Source organism: Falco rusticolus, chromosome 16 (assembly GCF_015220075.1).
Source record: "Falco rusticolus isolate bFalRus1 chromosome 16, bFalRus1.pri, whole genome shotgun sequence".
Classification (NCBI taxonomy): Eukaryota; Metazoa; Chordata; class Aves; order Falconiformes; family Falconidae; genus Falco; species Falco rusticolus.
In genome coordinates this window covers 3,340,353-3,360,583 of record NC_051202.1, presented here as the reverse complement: position 1 = coordinate 3,360,583, position 20,231 = coordinate 3,340,353, and the positions used below count along the sequence as shown (strand labels likewise).

At 57.8% G+C, this 20,231-nt stretch overlaps 1 protein-coding gene across 6 annotated transcripts in view; it reads right to left on the bottom strand.

Moving 5' to 3' along the window:
- Window positions 1-3,468: 3,468 nt before the first annotated feature.
- OPCML (opioid binding protein/cell adhesion molecule like) overlaps window positions 3,469-20,231 on the bottom strand; it is a 311,115-nt gene continuing 294,352 nt past the window's right edge. For 4 of the 6 annotated variants that reach the window (XM_037409967.1, XM_037409966.1, XM_037409970.1 and 1 more), the window contains 6 exons: window positions 16,840-16,965; window positions 16,385-16,519; window positions 16,187-16,307; window positions 15,658-15,809; window positions 15,278-15,361; window positions 3,469-6,626 (listed from right to left, as the gene is read on the bottom strand). In XM_037409967.1, the coding sequence (XP_037265864.1) occupies window positions 6,526-6,626; window positions 15,278-15,361; window positions 15,658-15,809; window positions 16,187-16,307; window positions 16,385-16,519; window positions 16,840-16,965 (719 nt within the window). In that variant the 3' untranslated portion in view covers window positions 3,469-6,525. The remainder of the gene's footprint in view (window positions 6,627-15,277; window positions 15,362-15,657; window positions 15,810-16,186; window positions 16,308-16,384; window positions 16,520-16,839; window positions 16,966-20,231) is intronic. The other 2 variants (XM_037409969.1, XM_037409968.1) reach the window with 1 other exon arrangement.

The window sequence follows — 20,231 nt, the reverse complement described above, 5'->3', positions numbered from 1 at the left end:
GGCACGCGGGGGGGCCCGGGGGCGGGCGGGCGGGCGGCGAGGGGGCTCTCTCTGCCTATCCATTAAAACGATTGTTCCATGTGGCCGCTCCGTCTGGTTGTGGTGCTCATTGCCGCCCCATGCTCTCCCCCAATGCTGCCGGGATGGGGAGGGATGCGGGGAGGGATGTCAGGGGAGGGGTGTTGGGTGGGAGCACTGAATCATTGCGACGGGCTGGGAGAGCATCGGAGAGACGGCACCTGGACCTCACCAGCGAGCCCAGCGGGGATGCTGTCACAGGTAAGGATTTGGTGAGTAGATGGGGAGGGTGTGGGGCGCAGCTGTGCCCTACTTCCCCCCACACGATCCTGCCTGACTTCTTGAGGCCCCAAAAGCTTTTTGTGTAGCCCTCCGTGATGTTGCAGGGGATGCTCATGGAGTGGCCAAAGCGAGTCCTGCGGGAAGGAGCGATGCAGCGATGCGAGGTGGGTGTAAGAAACTGGGTACCCCTATGCACAGCTGTGTATGGACGAAGCACGGCAGGCTGGAACTTGGGTCTCCGTGCAGGTGGGGCGTGTGTCAGGCTTGTCTTAGCTGGTGTCTTGGTTTTTTGCTGATGTGCAGAAAGTTACTTAGTGCATTTGGTCCTCGGCCTCAGCTGTAGCCTCCGGGGTGCTGGCTTTTTTTAAGCCATCTGGCCCATTTTGGTAGGTTCAGAAGCCAATTGCAATGATGGGACTGTTTTGTGGGGTTTTTTGTTGTTTCTTGACCCTACGATGAGTTTGTGTAACCCAGGAGATGAGCACAGGGAACAGGGAGCAAGAAAAAGCGATGGTAGGGTGTTGCCTTGTGGTGTGACATGCAGTGGCTGAGCGATACCGGTGCGGGGCAAGGGAAGAGCTGTGCTCAAATGCATCACGGCATGTCCCAGGTAAGGGACAGAGTAGCGAGGATGTGGGGACAGGACAGCTGGGCACAGCTGTCCACATCCCAGGGACAGGATGGCACGGGAGGCGGTGGCTGGCCAGCCCAGCTCCATGGGGGTGTGCTGGAGCCAGCCCTTCTGTTGGCTGTGGTTTATAGGAGAAAGTGTTGTGGCCCGTTTTGTCTTTGGCAGCAGATGTACCTCTGCCTCTCCCAGGGAGAAGGAGGTGGTGAAGGTCTTTGTGCAAGTCTTGGGACCCCCAGGCCGGGATAGCTGGCCATGGCAGAGCAAGCCTGGCAGAAGAGGCAGCACCCAGACACTTGCAGAGAACGGGGAGGGATCTCTCCTGGCAACCAAGGATGGGTATGGAGGTAACAGGGTTGTCTCCCTCACCTCTTCTCTGTTGTGATTTTTTTGGTGCTCTAGATGAGAGCTCAAGGAGTGTCTGATGCCAGAATTTGAGAGACGAAGAGCAAGTTAAAGAGAGACTGCTCAATGGGTGCATTTATGTATTAATTTATTGACAGATGTATGGGCGTCTCTTGGGAGGGGTGTGGAGGTCATGGCCTGTAATATGCCCTCCGTCCCTGCGGATGTAGCAGCTGAGGTCCTTGTCTTTACACGCAAGTCGAGGGCCACGGAGGGAACCACCCTCCTCCACGCGGAAGGGGAGCGACAGGCACCCCGCGCCGGGCTCGCGGCAGAAAGGGGCCGCGTCGCCTCCCCAGCGCTTGGCGATGGTATAAAAGGGAGTGACGCCGGCGAGGCGTCGGGATGTGCCACGAGGTGGGGCGTTTGCGTGTCTGTAGTTGTTTCTCTCCAGCTGAGACAGGTCCATCGCCAGATGCCCACAGAACTGGCATGGTAAGATGGGCGGCATTAGCGAGGCCAAGACAGTGGCAGGATGCACGGGGGCCACATCTAAGAGACGAGTGTTGCTCGATGGTGCCTCTGGTTCCATCGCATCAGTCCTGGCTCCCTAATGGTTGTTGGGTTTGGGTTTGTTTTTTTTTTTAAGAGACTCAAAGCAGAGAGGGTTTCCAACGTCAGTCACCCATGCTGCTCGACTTACTGCAGCTAACTGAGGAAAAGCTCTTGTCCCCAGCATGGATGGGGAAGGGTCCCTGGAGGCTGGGACACAGCTGTGCCCTAGGTAGTGGGGCTCTCGCAGCCCGGAGCCGCAGGGGCAGCGGTGTTCCAGGTGTCCGGGGGCAGGCAGCATGGCACAGGCAGGGTGGCTCACCCCTCCTGGACCACTTTCCTGGGGAAGCTGTTGGGTTCGGGGAAGCACTTACCTTTCTGCCAGCGTCACTGGAGGGGGACAGCAGAGGTGTCCCTGATGGGTGAAGTTGCAGCAGCTCACAGCGGCGTCAGGGTGGAGAGTTTGCTTAGCTCTGTGCAGCACAGGAGAGCCTGCCGACAGCAGCAGGACAGTTTGTTGTGGAGTTGAGGGAGAAACTCTTGGGACAGGGCTTTTCATTCACATGTCAAGAAGGTGAAGGGAGATCTGGTCCCACCAAGGGGATTGCTCAAAGCAAGCAAACCTCTGATGAGTCTGGCACAGTCCCACAGCCCCCAGTCCCCCCTACTCCCCCACAGTCACCCCAGGTGTCCCCAGCATCCCGGGACATACAGCTGATACACGTCAGCTTTGGGATTTCCCTAGGGAAAGAACTCTCATCCACTCAGTGGCCACACAAGCTCCATTGGCATCCAGAGGCGATCAGGCAACACCCGTCTTCTGGCTTGTCCCTGAGCCAGTCGGCAAGGCATGGGTCCCAAAGTCTCGCGGCAGCCAGTCCCACAGTAGGGAAGCTTGTTGAATGTTTTCTCCCAGTTGATGGGGTGGAAAGGTGCAGCATCACATGGGGAGCTGGGCGTTGCAGCCTGCTGCCCCAGCCCTGCGTTTTTAGGGCAAGATCGTAGCCCTGCTGGGAGATGCCGAGGGTCGTGGCTCCTCCTGCTCTTGGTCCTCACCGTCTCTGTCCTTTGATGAAGACATTTTGTCTGTGTCACACGCCGTCGAATCGCAATAGGAGCAAACCACCCTTAGGAGCGTGTCGTCTGCAGAAGCGTCTCTTGCACGGGGGTAGATTTAGTTGTCAGAGCAGGCGTTGGTATAAGACAATGGAGAAGATGCCGGGAACAGCTCAGCCACTGGAAAGAGGCCTCCCATCACACCACTCCTGCTGAACGTAGGTGAGCGATGAGAGCAAAGCCGGTCCTTACCCTGGAGGGGCTCTGTCAACAGGTACGTGCTCATCGGTGGCTGGGGGACAGAGGTGGGCAGGACTCGGGACCCATCAATGGAGCCACGAGGCCACTTCGCGGGCGAGATGCATGGGATGGGGCGAGGGATGGCCTGAACGGCAGCAGGCCCCCAGTCAGGGGGGCTTGAAGTGTTTGCCAGCACAGGGGGTGATTGAAAGAGGCTCCAACTAAGCATCAGGCGAGGCTACAGGAGCGACACAGGTCTCGGGAGCCCTCCCAGCTCAGCGCGGTGGGTGCCGGGCACTGCGTCCCTCCCCAGGGTGCGTGGGGTCTGTGAAGCAAAGCCCCGAAGGTACAAAGTTCGTCAAACTTTATTGATACACTGCACAATCACAACCATCTCTTATTCTTGCCGAATTAGAAAAGGTTACAACTACAATGTAACATGCACAAATCTCAGGTAGTATAGCCACCCTTGGAATACAATGATCGACGGAAACTCAAGACTGGCCGTTGCGGCCGTCGGCAGGAGTGACCCGGGAGCCACGCTCCCCCCACCCTGGGTGCCCAGTCGCCCCTCCAAGCATCCAAACGCAAAGAGCAGTGGTTGCGAAGGGCTCCGCTGCCCGGGCGAGCCGCGGTGGGGCCGGCCTCAGACAGCCAACACGTTCCTCACAATGGCACGTTACATGGCACGAGAAAGTCGAATACCGCCCCAGCAAAGGACAGGGGAGCCGGCCCGACCCGGGGAGGAGAAGGATGGGGCGGGGGCGGCCCCGGTGCTGGGTCCGCCAGCCTCAGCGTGCGTCGTGGCCTCTTGTTGTTGCCTCTGCTCTCCGATATGCCGTGGCCTCTGGCCCTGTATAGCTGGGGCTAGTTCACATTTCTGCTGTGGGGACAGAGAAATTTGGGGCTGGCCTGGGAAGGGGCATGGGGAGGGGTGGGGGGGTCATTGCAGGGCGGTGAAGACCAGCGAAGGCAGCGGGTCAAGGCATCTCCTGCGCCCAAGGGTACTTTTGGAGCAGGCAGACGGGAAAGGATGTGTGTGTCACCATGCCGGCTGAAGACAGCACCATCCCTGCTCTGCGAAGGTGCCTGGGGCCATGGGGTAGGACCCGGATCACTGCCACTGCCACCTTTCTGGGATGCTGGTGGAGAAGCGAAGCAGGACCGTAGGACACAGTCGCCCAGGGTGCCGTGCCAGATCCCTGCCCACCAGGTAAGCCAGCGCATCGGGCTAGTGCCAGAGTGGCTTCTCCCTTGGGCCACGTGGATTTTGCCCATCAGCTGTGGTACAAGTTGAACATCCCAAGTGTGGGGGCAGGAGCGTTCATTGAGATTTTGTAGCTGTTGCTTTTTTTTGGGTGACAGCCTTGTGGCACATGCCAGTTGGCACGAGTCCCAGCAGCATGGCAGGAGCAGGGATGAGGAGAGGGCACAGCTGCAGAGAGGGTGGGGTGGTGGCCCATTGTGGGCTTGGGTTGTTGGGTTTTTTTTCCTCTCTTTCTTGTGCACCCAGGACTATTAGCCCCAGCTTCCTCGGGACAGCAGGGCAAGGTTTTGGCAGCAGCTGAGTTTGCGTGGGGAAGATGGCGTGTGCGTGGCCATTGCTCTTAAGCCACCTTGCTTATGGAAGGAGAAGGAGGTGCAAGGCATGGGGGAGCGCTGGGCCAGGGCAGGGGGGTGCTTTGTGTGCTTCTTAGCGTGTTGCCGTAGAGTTGAGTCTCCCTGTCACAGGCATAGGGTCCGGCACCGCATGTGAGTTTTTGGGAGCAGGATAGGAGGGTCTGTGCCTGGACCACTGCCCCAAAGCATTCCTGGACAGCCATGGAGCGTCGGGAAGGCTCGGGGCTGTCACCATGAACAGAACGAGGGACCGTGGTGTGGGGCACTGTTGAACACGCAATTCTGTACGCAGGGAGGTGACGCGGCTGCAGCAGGTGGCAGGGAAGGGGACAGAAGCTCCCAGGGTGGCTGGAGGAAGCAGAGGGCAGTCTGGGCACATCCATTTTGGTGTCAAGGCATGGCACAGCAGGAAGGATCAGCCAGCAGTAAGCTAGGGGGTCGGAGCTGTCCTCATCCCTGCCGTGCTGGCACAGCAGATCGATCGAGCCTCCTCCACAGGGTTGAACGCATTGGGCTTTCCTCAGGCAGGGGCACGTGGTGGGCATGAGGAAAGGCAGAGTGCAGACGCTGCAGCTCAGCATCAGCTCCTGTGTTTTTACTGTCCCTTGGAGAAGCAGAGATGCTTGGCTGAATGGTAGGGGGAGGCCACACTGGGAGACAGACCGGGGAGGTGTGGAGCAGCTGAGGTGCAGATGTCAAGGCCAGAAGCGCGTGGTCCTGGCCCCTCCGGGTGTGCACAGATGGGTGCGATGCCAGCTCCATAGCAAAAGGGCCTTGTCACCTGGTGTTTTGCTGTGTCATTCAGTATCTCTGCCCAGTGTTGGTGGTGCTGTGCTTTTGAAGTGCAGGTTGGAAAGGGCTTGGAAAACAAGCCTGGAGGAACTGCCCTGACAAGTGCTGGCACTGCATCAGGGTGAGAGCCACAGGGCAGCCCCCCCTCCCCATTAGGGGAGCAGCAGTGGGGCGAACAGGAGGGGCAATGGCCTGACTGTCTGACATGGCAAGCCAGGATGGTGGGAAGGCTGTAGTCCCTGTAAGGCTGGCAGCGGTCCCCAGAGCTCACATTCCAAGGAGAGCAGCCTCGTGCCCTCAGGAAGGGGAGGTGGGAGAGGGGTAAGATGTTATCTGGGAGAAAGAGTAGCAGGAGGTGGATGACCCTTGAAGGACAACTGGTTGTGTCAGACGACCCCCTCGGAAAGGGTGGGTGAGCATTGTGGTCAGGCGGCCCCGTGGGGCCGCACTGTGGCCTTGGGGAGAGGGAAGAGCCTGGGAATGGAGGCAAGGCTGGGCGACGTGGAGCCGGTGATGTCAGGGTGCTTAGAGAGGAGCTTTGGTGGCGAGAACTGACATTCAGGACCGAGAGGGCTGAAGGCAGAGCCAGGAGGCTTCAACCTTGGGGTCTTTTTGGGCATAGGTGGCTTAGTGAGACGACGAGACGGACATCCCCGGCTACGGCTCTGGGCGGCACCCGCCCCGACGACTCTGCACCCCCTACGTCGGAGACGAGGGGGCCATGGGGAACCCCATCCATGCCGGACCGCATCCCCAGGGCGACGGTGGCGGGTGACAGTCTGGTGGCACGTGGTGGGGTCTGTACAGCGTAACCGGCGGTGAGAACGATCCCGGCACGCGGGAGACGGAGCCATCCTCGGACGCTTGGCGCCGCCGCCCGTCCTCCGGCGCATCGCCCGTCCGACGGAGAGGAGTCCCCGGGCGGCGCGGCGGGCCGAGCCCGCGGCGGGGGAGAGGCGCGGCGGGGCCTCCCGGGACCCTCCGCTCCCTTATCAAAAGTTGAGGAGGAGACAGGCGAGGAGGGCGGCCCAGAGGCAGAGGCCAGCAGCTGCCCGGGACGCTGCGTTGCCACCGTCGTGCACTGCTCCAGGCCCTGTGCAGGGGAGAGAAGAAAAGGAAGACAAAGAACAGCATTAAGGCCAGTGCTGAGTGGATGTGAAGGTGCAAAGGGAACCCACCTCCCCGTCGTCCCTGCCGTCCCCTTCATGTCCCACCCCACCCTGTGCCAGCCATCCCCCCAGGGCTGACGCTTGTCCATGGTTTGGAGAGCGTTGTTGGTGTTGGCATGGGGGCCAGGCGGTCTCAAGGAGGTAGGCAAAGAGCTCAAGGGACACTGAGGTCCTTGTTTGAGGAGGAAGATGCCCAGGGCAGACAAGTCTGGCCCCACCACGCTTGGAGGACACCCTCCTCGGAGAGGCCTGTGCAGCGGCAGGCCATGCACAGGAGCCTGCCCCGCAGGTATAAGCAGCCATGCCGTGTCCATGCTGGGAAACAAGGGTCCCTCAACCATCAGGAGATGAGCAGGACACGGCGTGGGGGCTCTGGATGGGGGACACAGTTTAGTTGGGAGTGTCGTGTCGTTGTGCAGTTAGGTCTTTAGCAAGAGGGTGAGGACGATGTGGCGGGCAGTGGCAGGGAAGGCACCGGTGAGGCAGGAGGCGGACCTGGATATTCTGCCCATGCAGTACAAGAGTCACCGTGTGGGTAGTGACAGCTGAGGAGAGCCAGGAGGATGGATGGCTGTGAGTAGGTGATGGGGAGCGCAGTGGTTTTGTTACTCTGGGTGTATGTCAGGGTGAGGAGCATGCTCCAAGAGAACCCCAGCACCTCACGTTTTCCTGGTCCCAGGCAGCAGAGTTAGCGGGTGACACGGCACGCTTGCGTGCCCTACGCCGCAAGTCAACCCTTGGGAAGGGCCAGCGTGGGAGCGAGCCTTGCTGAGACCCACCGGCCAAGTCTGGGGAGAGGAGGCGGTGCCACCGCATGTGTCCGTAAGTCAGGCTGGGCAAGGAGGCATCACCCCACGCCATGCATCTGGCAGGCACGGAGCCCAGCACAGCTGGGGCAGCCAGAAAAGCAGGTCCCCAGGGGAGGCCCTGCAGGGCCACCCCACCAGGTTCTCCAGGGTCTCAGCGTTTGGGGTGCTGGAAGGGGTGACTGGCCAGTGCAATCGCAGTGGGCTGATGTGGGATTTCTTCCTGTCAGGCAGGTGTCTAGGGCAGTCGGGGGAGCAGCGGTGAGGCAGAGCGGCTGGATTCCCTTTAACACGGTGGAGGGGCCAGGCTGATCGGCGAGGGAGGCTGCCAGGACACCCGTCATGCAGAGGAAGCCTGTATTTGGTCAGTGTGTCTATGGCCACGGACAGGACATGAGTGACAGCGGCGTGCTATAGAGCAACGGAGACATGGCACTGGGCGAGGCTGGGTGTGCATGCAGGTGGTGGGTCACAGCATGGGGTGCAAATACAACTTCATGATCTGGCGAGATGCAAAGAGCCATGCGAGAGGTGCTGGGACCAGAGGGGATCGCCACCTCGGCACGCAGGAATGGCACAGCTCGTGGCCGGTAATACTCGCTGTTGCGGGAGACGGCAGCATGCGGATGCGTGGAGTTTCAGGTACGCAGGGACATTATGGGGTCACGGGCGGGGGTGATCCTCAGCAAGCAGGCCAGGCACAGGACACAGGAGGGTGGTCACTGGGGGTCTGGAACAGAGGTTTGCTGTGTCTTATCAGGTGAGGGCTGTTACTTGGGAAAGATTTGGGCTGGCTGGCACACGTGGGTGCCACTTGGGATCAGATGAGACAGCTGGGCAGAGCAAGGGAAGCGGGGGGGCCCAGAGGAGAGACTGGGCACAGGTCCGCCTGCACTCCCTATGCCTGTGGAGAGGCAAGAGGAGATGACGAAGGATGGAGGGATAGGGACAGAGTGGGGGCAGGGACTGGGACAGCCAGGTAGCTCACGGGGCATGCTGCAAGCCCAAGATGCCCAGTGAGGAAGATCAATAAACAGATGCTGAGAAAGAGGCAGAACAAGCGTGGGTTTTTGGCTAGGCAGATCGGTAGATGTACAGGGAGGTGGCCACATGGCCTTGGAAGGTGAGGAGGGTGAAAGGGCTGAGAGGGAGGGTAGATCCAGCAAAGAGTGAGGAAGAGGAAAGGAAAGGTCATAGCAAGTTCTACTACTGACTGCCCAGCCAGGATGTAAGCACTGATGTGTTATTCTGTAGGCACTTAAGAGATATGTCTAGATTGGTAGCCCTTGTGTTTCTGGGAGATTTCAACTTCCCAGACATCAGCTGGGAATATTGTACCGCTGTGATGAAGCAGGCCTTGGAAAATCTTGAAGTTTGTAGGGGAGAACTTCTTGGCACAAGTACTCAGGGAACCAACTAGAAAAACGCCCTTCTGGACTTTCCCTTTGTGAATAGAGAAGGAGACTCATCACTCACAGGAGAGGTGATGGTAGGCAGCTGAGCCATGGCAATGAGGAAATGGCTAAGTTTAAAATCTTCAGTGTCATGAGAAAAAAGGACAGCAGAGTTTCTCCCTTGGACTTCAGGAGAGCAAACGCTCAGTCATTCAGGGAGTTATTAGCAGAGTCCCCTGGGAAGCTGCTTTCGAGGACTCAGGAGTCCATGAGCGCTGGTCAGTTTTTAAGAAGTGCTTTTGAGAAGTGTGGGAGCAGGCGATCCTGCCGTGTTGTCAGTTGAGCGAGCGGGGTGGAACACTGGCTCCCCTGTTCTCCCGTTCTTCTTTCCATTGGCCCTTTCTGTTTCCCCTTGCCACAGTCTCACTCCATCCTCTGCGTCTCCCTTTCCTTTCTCCCACCCACTTCCCTGTCTTCCACGGGTCCCTCTCATTCCTATGTGCCGCATCCCCCTCTTTTTCTTTTTCCATGTCTCTCTGCTTGTCTGTCAAGTCCCTCCCGCTGTCTCCCCAGTTTCAGCCTCCCAGCATCTCTCCCCTTCTTTGTCTGCCTCGCCCCCCATCACAACCTCTGTTGCTCTGCCTGTTTCTCCCTCCCCTTCTAGCTCGCTCTCTCGACCTGAGCATCTCCCTGTGGTTTTGAGCTGTCTCTAACTCTCTGCATCCGTCCCTCTTGTGCTCGCCGTCTATGTCTGGATCCCACTCTCCCCCCTGTCCCTGTGTCCACCTTGGCATCTCAGTCTCCCCTTATCTCACTGCTCCCCTGCGTTCTGTGTCCCCCTTCTTTTCTCGGTCAATTTGTCTCTCCTGCCCCTTTGTGTATGTCTCCCTCTGTTCTGCCCCTCCTTGCTGCCTCGCGGTGGGTCTCCTCTTGCTATCCCACTCCGTCTGAGGACCTCTTTCCATCGGGCCACCTGAGCAGCCCCCCATTTGTTTCCCTGCATCTCTGCCCCTGGGTCTCTCTGTGTCTGTCTCTTTTTCTTCCTGTGTCTCACTCTCCGTCTCTCTTTCTATGTCTGTCTCCTGGTTTTCCCTCCGTCCCTCTCCCTTGTTCTTGCCCCCTCTTCTGCCTTGGCCCCTCCCTCTCCCTGGCTCGGAGTGTCTCCCTCTGGCTGCCTCACTGTTCCGGGTCTCTCTCTGTCTTCTCCCCGCTCTGTCTCCCTTCTCTTTGTCTGCTTCACAGTCACGGTCTGTCCCTCACTCCCTGTGTCGCTGCATCTCCATCTCTGACTCTTTCTGTCCTGGCTTATGCCATCTTTGTCTTTTTTTCTCTCTCTGTCTCATTCCATCTCTGTCTTAGTATCTCTCCCGTCTTGTGCTGCAACCCTCTTGTTATCTAACTGCCTTTCCCTCTGCCTTTGTTTCTCTACCCATCTCCCTGCAATGCTCTGTATCCCCACATCCCCATCCTCGTCTCTCGGAGCTCTTATCTATGTCCCCACGTTGTGCCATCTGCACCCTTTTCTGTGCATCTCTATCTCCCTCAGTGGTTTGGTTTCCTTCTACCTCCTGGTCTTTGTGCCCGTCTCCCTCTCTCTGTATTTCTCTGCCTCCCAGTCTCCCGGCTGCATGCATCTCCTCCCTCTCTCGCGTTCTCAACCCCCTTTGCTGGGTCTCCCTCTTAATGTCTGTCCACTGTCTCTCACTTTATCCCCTGGTGCCCTCTCCCTCTTTCCCCAGTGCTTCCCAGCCTGCCCACCCTCCCTTCTCTCTCCCTGGCTGGTCCTTGTTTATTCTCCTTTTTCTCTGATGGCAACCCTTGCTTGTGCCCATGCATCTCCTTCCCTCCCTGTGTCCTTTTCTGTGTGTCTCTCTGTGCCTCCACAGCCTCCCCCCCTTCCCTGTCCTGCCCACTGGTGCTCTCCCCTGCTGCTGCATCTCTCTCTGGCAGTTCTCTTGGTCTCCCTGTGTCTTTCCTGTGCTCCATCTTCCACACTCTATGTTTCCCCTTCTCTTGCTCTGCCTCTCGGGTGTCTCACTCAGGTTTGTCCCCCTTTTGGTTTGTCTCACTCCCTTAGTTTCTCAATCCTGTTTTTACTGTCCTCTCCCTCCCTCTGGGGTCTGGCGATGTCTCTTAGAGGCCATGTCCCTTTCTGTGTCTGCCTAAGTCCTTTTTTTCCCTCGTGGTGTAGGTGCTCTTCTCCCAGGCTCCATCTTCTCCATCTCTTGGACTCCTTCTCTGTGCCTCACGTTGCGCTGTCCACCTCCTTTTGTTGGCATCACTGGTGCCCCCCCCGGTCTCCTCATCTCTGGGCATGTGTTCCTTCTGTTCCATGGGGCTGTCCGCCCCTCCCCATGACACTGTCTCTCTGGCCCCCAGTTGGCCATCTTGGCATGCTGCCCTCCTTCCACTTGCACCTCTGCGTCTGTGTGTTTCCAGTGCTGCCCCCCCTACTCCACCCTCTCCCTGTGCTTGTCTCTTGCCCTCTCTCTCTCACCCTGAGAGTCATCCTCTCTCCCCTTGGTTGTTTGTCCCCTCTTTCTTTCTAATCTAACCATTTCCCTGTCTGTGCATCCTCCCCTCAGCTCCCAAGTCTCCTTTTTGTATCCTCCCGAGTACCCCAAATCTGACCATTTGGCATCTGAGCATGTTTTCCCCATTTGCCAGCTCCCCTCTCTTCCTCCTTTCTAGGCCTTCTGCTGTCCCCATCTCTGACTGTCTCTGCCGCCTTTTATGTAACTCTGCTCCTGTCTGTCTCTGTTGCTCATTCCCCTTCTGCAAGTCTGTCTTTTTTATGACTCCTGTGTCCTCCTTGGTGTCCTTCCCGGCATTTCTCTGTCTGTAGCACTCTTTCATTGTAGCTGCTGTGGTCTCAGTAGCTAAATCTTGCTCTGTCTCTGTGCCCCCATCTCACCCTCTCTGGGCGCCTGTCTGCCTATGTCCTTCTGACTTGGTCTCTCTCTCCACTTCTCTCTGTCCCTCTCTCCTTTTGTCCTCTGCCTCTCCCTCTCTGTTGCCGTCCCCCCCCCCCCCTTTCTCTCTTGCCCTCCTCCACGCCCATCTCTCTCCCCGTGTCTCCCCCTCCTCCTTCTCCCCAGTTTCTCCTCTCTTTGCATGTAGTTTTCTTTCTTTGATTCCCTGACTCTCTCCCCATCTACTTAGTGTCTCTCTTGCAGCCTGCCTGACTGACTTAGTCTCTGTTGTGGTCTCCCAACCAGGTGCCCATCCAATAACTGTCTTGTGTGACCCTGGATAAATGTGTCTGGGTGTCTTGTGGTGGGTGCACAAAGGAGCAGGGAAGGTGAGATCCTTTTTTTTTACTGGTAGAGGGTGCTTGGTAGGGAGATGAGTTGTTCATCAGCATTTGGAGGGAGGGAAGCAGGTCACAACCCACCAGCTCCTCAGCGACTGGAGGATGCAGTTGGTCATTTGCTTGTAAAGACTCGTTTGCTCACACATCAGGGATCAGGCCTTGGTGGACAAGCCATCCATTTACTAAAGCAGGGCATCGCTCTCGGCCCCACACACATCCCGTGAGGTGGTACCAACGTGAAACCCGAGGGTGGAGTAACTCCCCCGGTGACCCCATGGCCTAGAGAACAGGAGCGTCTTTGGCTGCTGGCATCCCTGCGCACTCCAGAGAGGGTCCTTGCCCCTCAGAGGAAAAGAGCACCTCCCACCCATTGCCTGACCGCTGACGTGATCCCCAACGTCCTCCCGGCAGAGCCCTGCCACACATGGACAACTGCAAGACCTGCAAGGACACAAGAATGCACGGAGGGGGCACATTGGCACCAAGACCATGAGACAGAGCCTCTGAGAACAACTAGAAGGGCACGCTCAACAGCAGAGGAACAGACGGAGCGCCAGCAGGAGAACAGAGGAGGTGTAGGCAAGCAGGGCGGGTGAGAAGAGGAGATGGCCAACAAGAGAAGGACAGAGTGAGGAAGAAGCCCACGGCCAGAGGGAGGGACATGGAGAAAAAGGCAAGGCATGAAACACCCAGACACAGAAGATGCTGAGAGCCACCAGCATAGACACGTGTCCAGAGGCAAAGAGAAAGCACCTACAAACAGATGTGGCAGCACCGTGGGGATGACCACAAAGGGGTGCCAAGAGGGTAGCGCTGACAAACACCCCCCGAAAGACCACAGACCTCAACCCGCTGAGGCAGAGTGAGACAAAGACCCACGTGTCACAAACCACTAAAGAACAGCACAGCCACCTTGAGAGAAACAGCTAGGGCCACCCCACAGTGACCACTGGCAATGGTGCTCACATGCCCAGCACACATGGAGGAGGCTGCCCAAGGTGACGTCCAAGAGACGGACAGGCACAACGCGTGCACTGGGACCAACCTGCACGCTCACACAACAGGAACAGGCTGAGCCACAGAGAGAGGACTGCAGGAAGATAGACAGGTGACACACACCATCCAAGACAACCGGGAGCCTTGCAAGATGTGAACGAGGGTGCTCTGTGCTGCTGCAGACCCAAAGCACACATGCACGTGCCTACAGCCACCCAGAGACCAACACAGAGCCTTGTTACCACACAGAAGACAGGCACAGACACACCGCTAGACAGAGGTGGTGCCCGACGATGCAGACGCACACGAAGCAAGAGGCACTGAGACTGGATGCGATGCAGGAGGGCTTCAGACCCACAGCAATACACTGACAGACAGAAATTGGGACAACCAGATGCCCTGCAGTGAGGGGCAGCACAGCTGAAGGCACGGACTACATCCCAAGACACCATCTGCAACCGGGAAAAAGACCCAGAGGCAGAGAGGGGAGATGTGGGCAACACCACAGTGAGCCACAGAAGCCAGTGGGGAGATGCCTCAAGACTCCACACTGTAGGTGTGGTGGCCCTGGGTGTAGCCATACACCCCTATGCAGGCACACTCAACCCTGGCCACACGCCCTGACACAAGCAGTCCAAAGAACCCACGCTGAACCCAAGACAGCCACATAAACACGCCCAACACACACACCCCCCCCGCCCCGGACACACTGCCAGGCACCTATGATGAGATGATAAGCCACGGCACAGCCTGGGAGACACGTTGCCAGCAGACTCTCACATCTACATGGGAGATGGGGAGACCAGTGTGTGCAGGTCTAAATCAGAGTGAGAGCAAGGGTGCTGGTGGGACAGGAACAAAGAAGCTGGTGGATGCAGAAAGGTGGCCACGAATACTGGGGTGCAGCCTCCAGTGCCTTGAGACTGCCACTCTAGCCTAAAGGAACTCTACCATGCGGGGACCAAACCGTCACACTTTGCTCTCCAGCAACCCCCTAGCACATCCCTACCCCTTAAACAGACACACAGACGCTAGGGACACACCAGTAGACGCCTGGCACCATGTGGGACTACTATCCTGAGCCTCCATGGAGGAAACACAGCCAGCCTCCCCAGTGCGGGTCAACCCCTGCATGCTCACACACAGTAGTGTGGGTTTTTTTTTTACTGAAATAAAGTTGGGGGGGTTTTCCTGATGTCAGTTATCTCCTTCTAGCACAGCTCCTGCAACAATATCCTTCCAGTCAGCGCCATAAACGCAGCTGACAACACGGGATTTCTTTCTCTGTCCTCATGCAATGCTTGTGCCCTCCCTGTCCCACCCATTTGGCAACATGAGTGGTGAGGGACAGACGGTTGCATTCAGCCTCCCAACTGCAAGGCTGTAGCACACACCACACCGGGACAAATGGCAACCCACACCAGACCACAACATGACCCAAGCAGGACAGACTGGCCCAGCGCCGAAAACCATACAATGGGTTAGAACACAATAGATCAGCCCGTATCAGAGTTCACCTGATCGATCAAAACACAAGAGGAAAGACGAGAACAGAACCTGACAGTCTAGACCCAAAGAAAAGAGCCCGGACCAGGGCAGATGAGAACGGATTAGAATAGAACGGCCCGGCCCCTAACAAAACAACATAGATTACAACAGAGCAGACCCAAACTCAACCGTACAGAATCCAACAGAATAGACCAGAGCCAAAACCCCTGGAGCCAAGCAGGACAGGTCTGACCGCAATGGAACGGGGCAGGGCAGGCTGGTGCAGAACAGAATACAGCAGCACACAACAAATTAGGGTCTGTGACAGCCCCCTCAGCTTGCCAGAAAGCCACAGGGACGTGCCACAGCTACACATCGCCTTCCTCAGTGATAGCTGCCCAGTCTGCCACTCCTCAAACACCGTGCCGCTGCGGGCACCCGACGCGAGCTGCCCTGCTGTGGCCCTCCACGCCTACAGCGCTCAGCCTGCTGCTGCCACTATAACACAACTGCCGGTAGTCCTGCCAGTCCAACACCCGGGACAAACCCCACACCGTGCACCCGAAGCGCGTGCTCACCTGGCCCGGGCCCCCTCCTCGGCCCTGTGCTCCAGCGATGCCGCAGCTTGGCCAGGAGCCTCTTCTCCGCCTGCGGCTCCGGCTCTGCAAAGACGAACGGCTGCCTGCCAGCTGACTCTGCTGCGTGCCCCTGAACACCCGTGAGCGCCGTGCCCACCACTGAGCACTGCCCAGCTGTGTGAGCCCGCTGGGGCCAATGCAGATATCAGCTGCTGCATCCTCTCTGCGGGACCTTGCCACCCCATTTGGCATCTCAACAGGCCAGCAACACTAAATACAGCCAGCTCCACTCCATCGCCGGCTGCCCGCCCACCTCGCTGCCTCCTCTTCATCCTCCTCTGCCTTGCTATAGCTTGCTGCAAAAAAACCAGAGCACCTACCATACAGGATGATGCTGGCATTGGTGTTGCCCAGCTTGTTCGTGGCCACGCACGTGTAGTTGCCATAGTCCTTCTCCGAGACGTTGAAGAAGGTCAGTGTTGACAGGCGGCCCTTGCTCTCGATCCGCACGCCCTCCAGCCCGTTTGCTAACCTGTGGGGAAATGTGGATGATGGCACTCTGCGACATATCTTGCCCTCTCCCCAGACACCCCCTCTCTTCCCACCAACCAACACCACTATACAGCCACATGTTGTCACCAAGACAAGCCCCAACACGCTGCCCGAAAGCACACCACGCTCTCCATCCCGTAACTCATCTCCCTGCCTGACTCATGTGGCCAACATCACCCCCTGCAAGCCACAGCCACCATCCACAGAGAAAGCCCCCTGGGACCCCCTCAGCCCTTAGCTAAGCACTCAGACCCACGAAAATGAATTAATCCCAGCCTTTCTCCACACTTCAGCCCCCAGGCTGGTGTGGTTCCCCACCCCCCAACCCGCTATGCCCTCCCCTCTGCAACCCCTCACCTGGTGTCCTCTTTGAACCACTGAAACTCCGCCATGGGGACGGCCGAGGCCTCGCACTGCAGGATGCCCTTCTGGCCCACCGAGGCGCCTGTGTTCTTGGCGTTCGAGATGTACGGCGGGTCTGCGGAGACGCCGTACTGCATCACTCTGGGCCACGCATGCCCACCCCGCCACAATTCCCCCGTCCCTTCCACTCACAGTTGACGGTGACTTTGACTTTCCGCACATCCGGGACAGCCACGTCGTTGACAGCGCTGCACTCGTACTCCCCGGACTGCTCCCGCGTGATGCCTGTGATCTCCAGGTACTCGTCCTCGCTTACAAAGCCCTGCCCTGGGAGACGTCCCGAACACATGGCACCATTGCCCATGGACACTGGGACCTGCCCCCCCCTTACACCCTCTGCCTGGATTCTGCCATGCCCTATACCCAGGACGCCTGGGACATCCTGTAACAAGCATCATCACCCCCATATCAGGGCACATCAAAGGGCCAGCACCTCCACCCTCCACAACAGACAGCAGCGGACTGTAGGCCATCTTTGTACCACCCTGGCCACCTCTATAGGGACATCCATCCATCCCACGTGGGCTGGGTGAGACCCCAGCTCGGACCGAGATGGTTCAGCCACCAAGCCCTGAGTGTGGTCTCACCTTTCCCAGAGAGGTGCCGCCACGTGACGGTGGGCTCCGGTCTCCCGAAGGCCAGGCACATGAGAGTCACGCTGCTGCCCTCGTTCACGGTGATGTCAGATGAGATGTTAACAATCTGGGGGGGAACTGCAAGACAAAAAGAAGAGCAAAGCCACTGTCAACACACCAGCTCACCACACCCTGCCAGGAAGCCCGGGCAGTGAGATCTGCCCCATCACTGGACATCGGTGTCCACCCCATCACCCTGTTTGGTTGCCAACCCTGTGTCTCCAAACCAGCACCTCGGACCGGAGCAGAGCACGGACCCAGGGCATGAAGGGGTGCCCCTCCCCGTGGCTGAGCCCCCGATAACCAGCTCTCGTTATGGCCCATGACAAGGCTCATATTTTAGCATATTTATTAAAGCTGTTTAAATTACTGAGCGTCTGCTCCATTCAATACCGGCCACAGTGATTTATATTACTCTATCCCCAGATACTCCATCTAATAAATAACTTGGCAATCTCCACACCCATAAATATCCCTGGCCCCGGCAAAAAGCAATTAAAGCCCACTCGCCAACGCCGCTTCCCAGCACTCTGGGCCATCGGATGCAGCCCCCAAAGGGTCTGTACCCCAGGGAACAAGTAAGGCTGTACAAAATGACCTGCCCCAAGGTAAACACCACTCGACAACACCAGAAAGGATGCCCCGCACCCCCTCCCTGAGCACACCATGTGCCCAGAGCCCCAGCTCATGTGGCGTCGCACACCCAACCCTTGTGCCAAGGGCTCTCCCACAGCACTGGGGTGATTGCCTGAAAAATACTGTCGCTGACACTGGCACCACCTGGAAGGGGACATGAGGGCTGCTCTGGTGTCCTCTCGCCCCTGAGGACTGTCCAAGCCAGGGCTCTAAACTGACCAGGCTGGGTAAGGGCAGAGGGATGCCCAGCGGGGCCAGCGCTACATCCCCTGCAGCGCTCGGTCCGTAACCGCCAGGCTTTGAGCCTCACCAGGCTTTAAAAACCCAACACCCTGAGCGAGCCTTTTGCTCCCAGGCTTGGGAGAGACGGCACAGGGGGGACAAGCCGCAGCAAAGACGTGGCGCAGTCTCTGTGGCCTGATGGACCCTGCAAAGCAGTAAATTTCCCAGCAACTTGACACATTAATATAGAAGTACAGTCTTGTTATAGCAGAGGGAGATTGTCCGAGTCCTTCAGGGGAAAGCAGCAATCCGAAAATGAAAAGTGTGCCCTGGCAACTGTTGGGAAATGTAGTTAACACTTGGAGCAGGGCTGGCCAGCTCTGATGGTGTGGCCCCAAGGAGCTCCACCATGGGAAGGCTGCCGATGGTCCTTCCTTGCTCAGCCAGGGAGATGACATTATGCCCTATTAGCAGCATCCTTGCACTTCTCCCCTCCATTAACAGCATCTCAAAACAGGTACCAGGAACATCTAAAACCAACAGCATCAAAGACAAGCCGCCCCACAACTGGGGATTTGTCACCCGCTCACAAGCCTGCAAACCAGACCTCCTCGCATGCAGTTTTGGTCCAAGATGACAGCAGCACCATTAGTGGATGCTGACACCCTAGGATGCCTGTTCCAGATGGCACCCTGACTCTTCTGTCTCTTATAAAAGCCATGGAGTCAGATGAGAGTGATGGTGAGTGATGCATGGCACCAGCGAAATCACAACCATTGTACTATCCCTGCTGCACTCAAGGCACCACCCTCCCTTCCCACCCAGCACTTCTCCAGGATGATCCCCCCCTGTTCCATGCTACCTGCGAGGCTACGCAAGCCACAGATTACATGGGGCGAAAAAAAAAAATCCAACCCCCAAACATCATGCAGACATTCATCTGCTTCTCAAAGCCTTACTAGATAGACGTGCTCCCGGTGCAGACAGTGCTTGCAGGCGAGCATGCTGCCAGAGGAAGGCAAGCCCTCCCTGCGCAGGTGCTGTGGTGCTCAGCTCTGAACCCCCACAAAGAGCTAAAACTACATAAAACGAGAGCAACACACGTCAAGGAAGCCAATCTGATCCACATCTCCTGGCAGAGATTTCATCTACTACACAGGAGGCAAAATTAGCTCCGCACACCTTTCCCTGCACAGCACCCGCTCCGCCTCTGTATTTCTAGCATCACCTTCCCATTCCACCTCCTGCACGCAGCCCTGCTGGGGTCAGACCGTGGACAAAGGCACTCAGACAGGCCAGACTGATCAAAGGCAGACGGACTAGAGAGCACCCCAGCTGTAGACCCGCTTGGCACCAGCCTAAGGACACGGCCTCTGTCAAGGCTGTCCCCCAGGATGATCACCATCCGACTGTCATTCAACAACACGCCCCTACAACAGGGCTGCACTCTCCCAGCCTGAAAAGGGGGGCACACACGCAGAAGGTACGCTGGAGCTCGCCGGAGCATCTTCAACCTCCTAGCCCTCTCCCAGCTCATGGCCATCATTTCTTTCCCATCCTTCGAGTCCCAACCCACAAGTACAAAGTGACATGCAGAGGCTGGTGCTCTGCACGCAGGTGTGAACCTGTCCTACTCCCAGGTACAGAAATAATTCCACTCCTGCACAGGAAAATACCACTACCAATAGCCACTGCAGCCCAAATGCTCCCATTTCGGCAGACACCAAGCCACACAAACACACACATCGGCTCCAAAGCCCTCCCCTCCAGCAAAGGATGCTGACACAGCAGGCAGACAAGCCAGCAGGTCTCGCAGAGGGGAACGGCACCTCCCAAAGCCACTGGCCATGGCCCCGAAGCCACGGGGGCCAGGGTAGCACTGCCATGCTGTGCTGCTGCCTGCCTAATCCGATCAGAAATGCCCTCGAGCGCTGGCAGGGACAGCCACGGAAAGTGCGGGGACCCCGCCGGATGGCTCGATATCCTGCCGCGACGGCGATCGTTGCCTACAAGGTTACCAGGACTTAGAGAAGGACATCTAAGGACCTTGATTACATTTCTATAGATCTCACTGGGTGGGCTGTCAAGGACAGGATCACAAGGGCTCCTTGGGAGGAGCTGGCAGAAGCTGGGCCCATGCAGGGACATGGCCATCAGCAGATGGGACCTGAGTGCCAGCAGGTGGGATAACTCCATCAGCAAACATGACTGCACGGATAAAACCAACCTGCAGCTGTGCCCTGTAAATGCCATGAGGTGGGTACAGCTGAGGCACGTACACGACTGCCCTGACGAGTGCATGCCACCAGAGCTGCCGTGTCCCAAGTTGAGGACAGCTTGGGATCGGTGCTGGGCAGTGTCCAGAGGCTCTTCTGTCCCCCTATAGAGTCTTCCTGGTCCTTGACAGGCTGGGTCAGATAGCCCTGCTGATAACTTGCGGCCCACCAGCATGACTATGGATGCTGTCCCTAGGATGTTGACAGCAT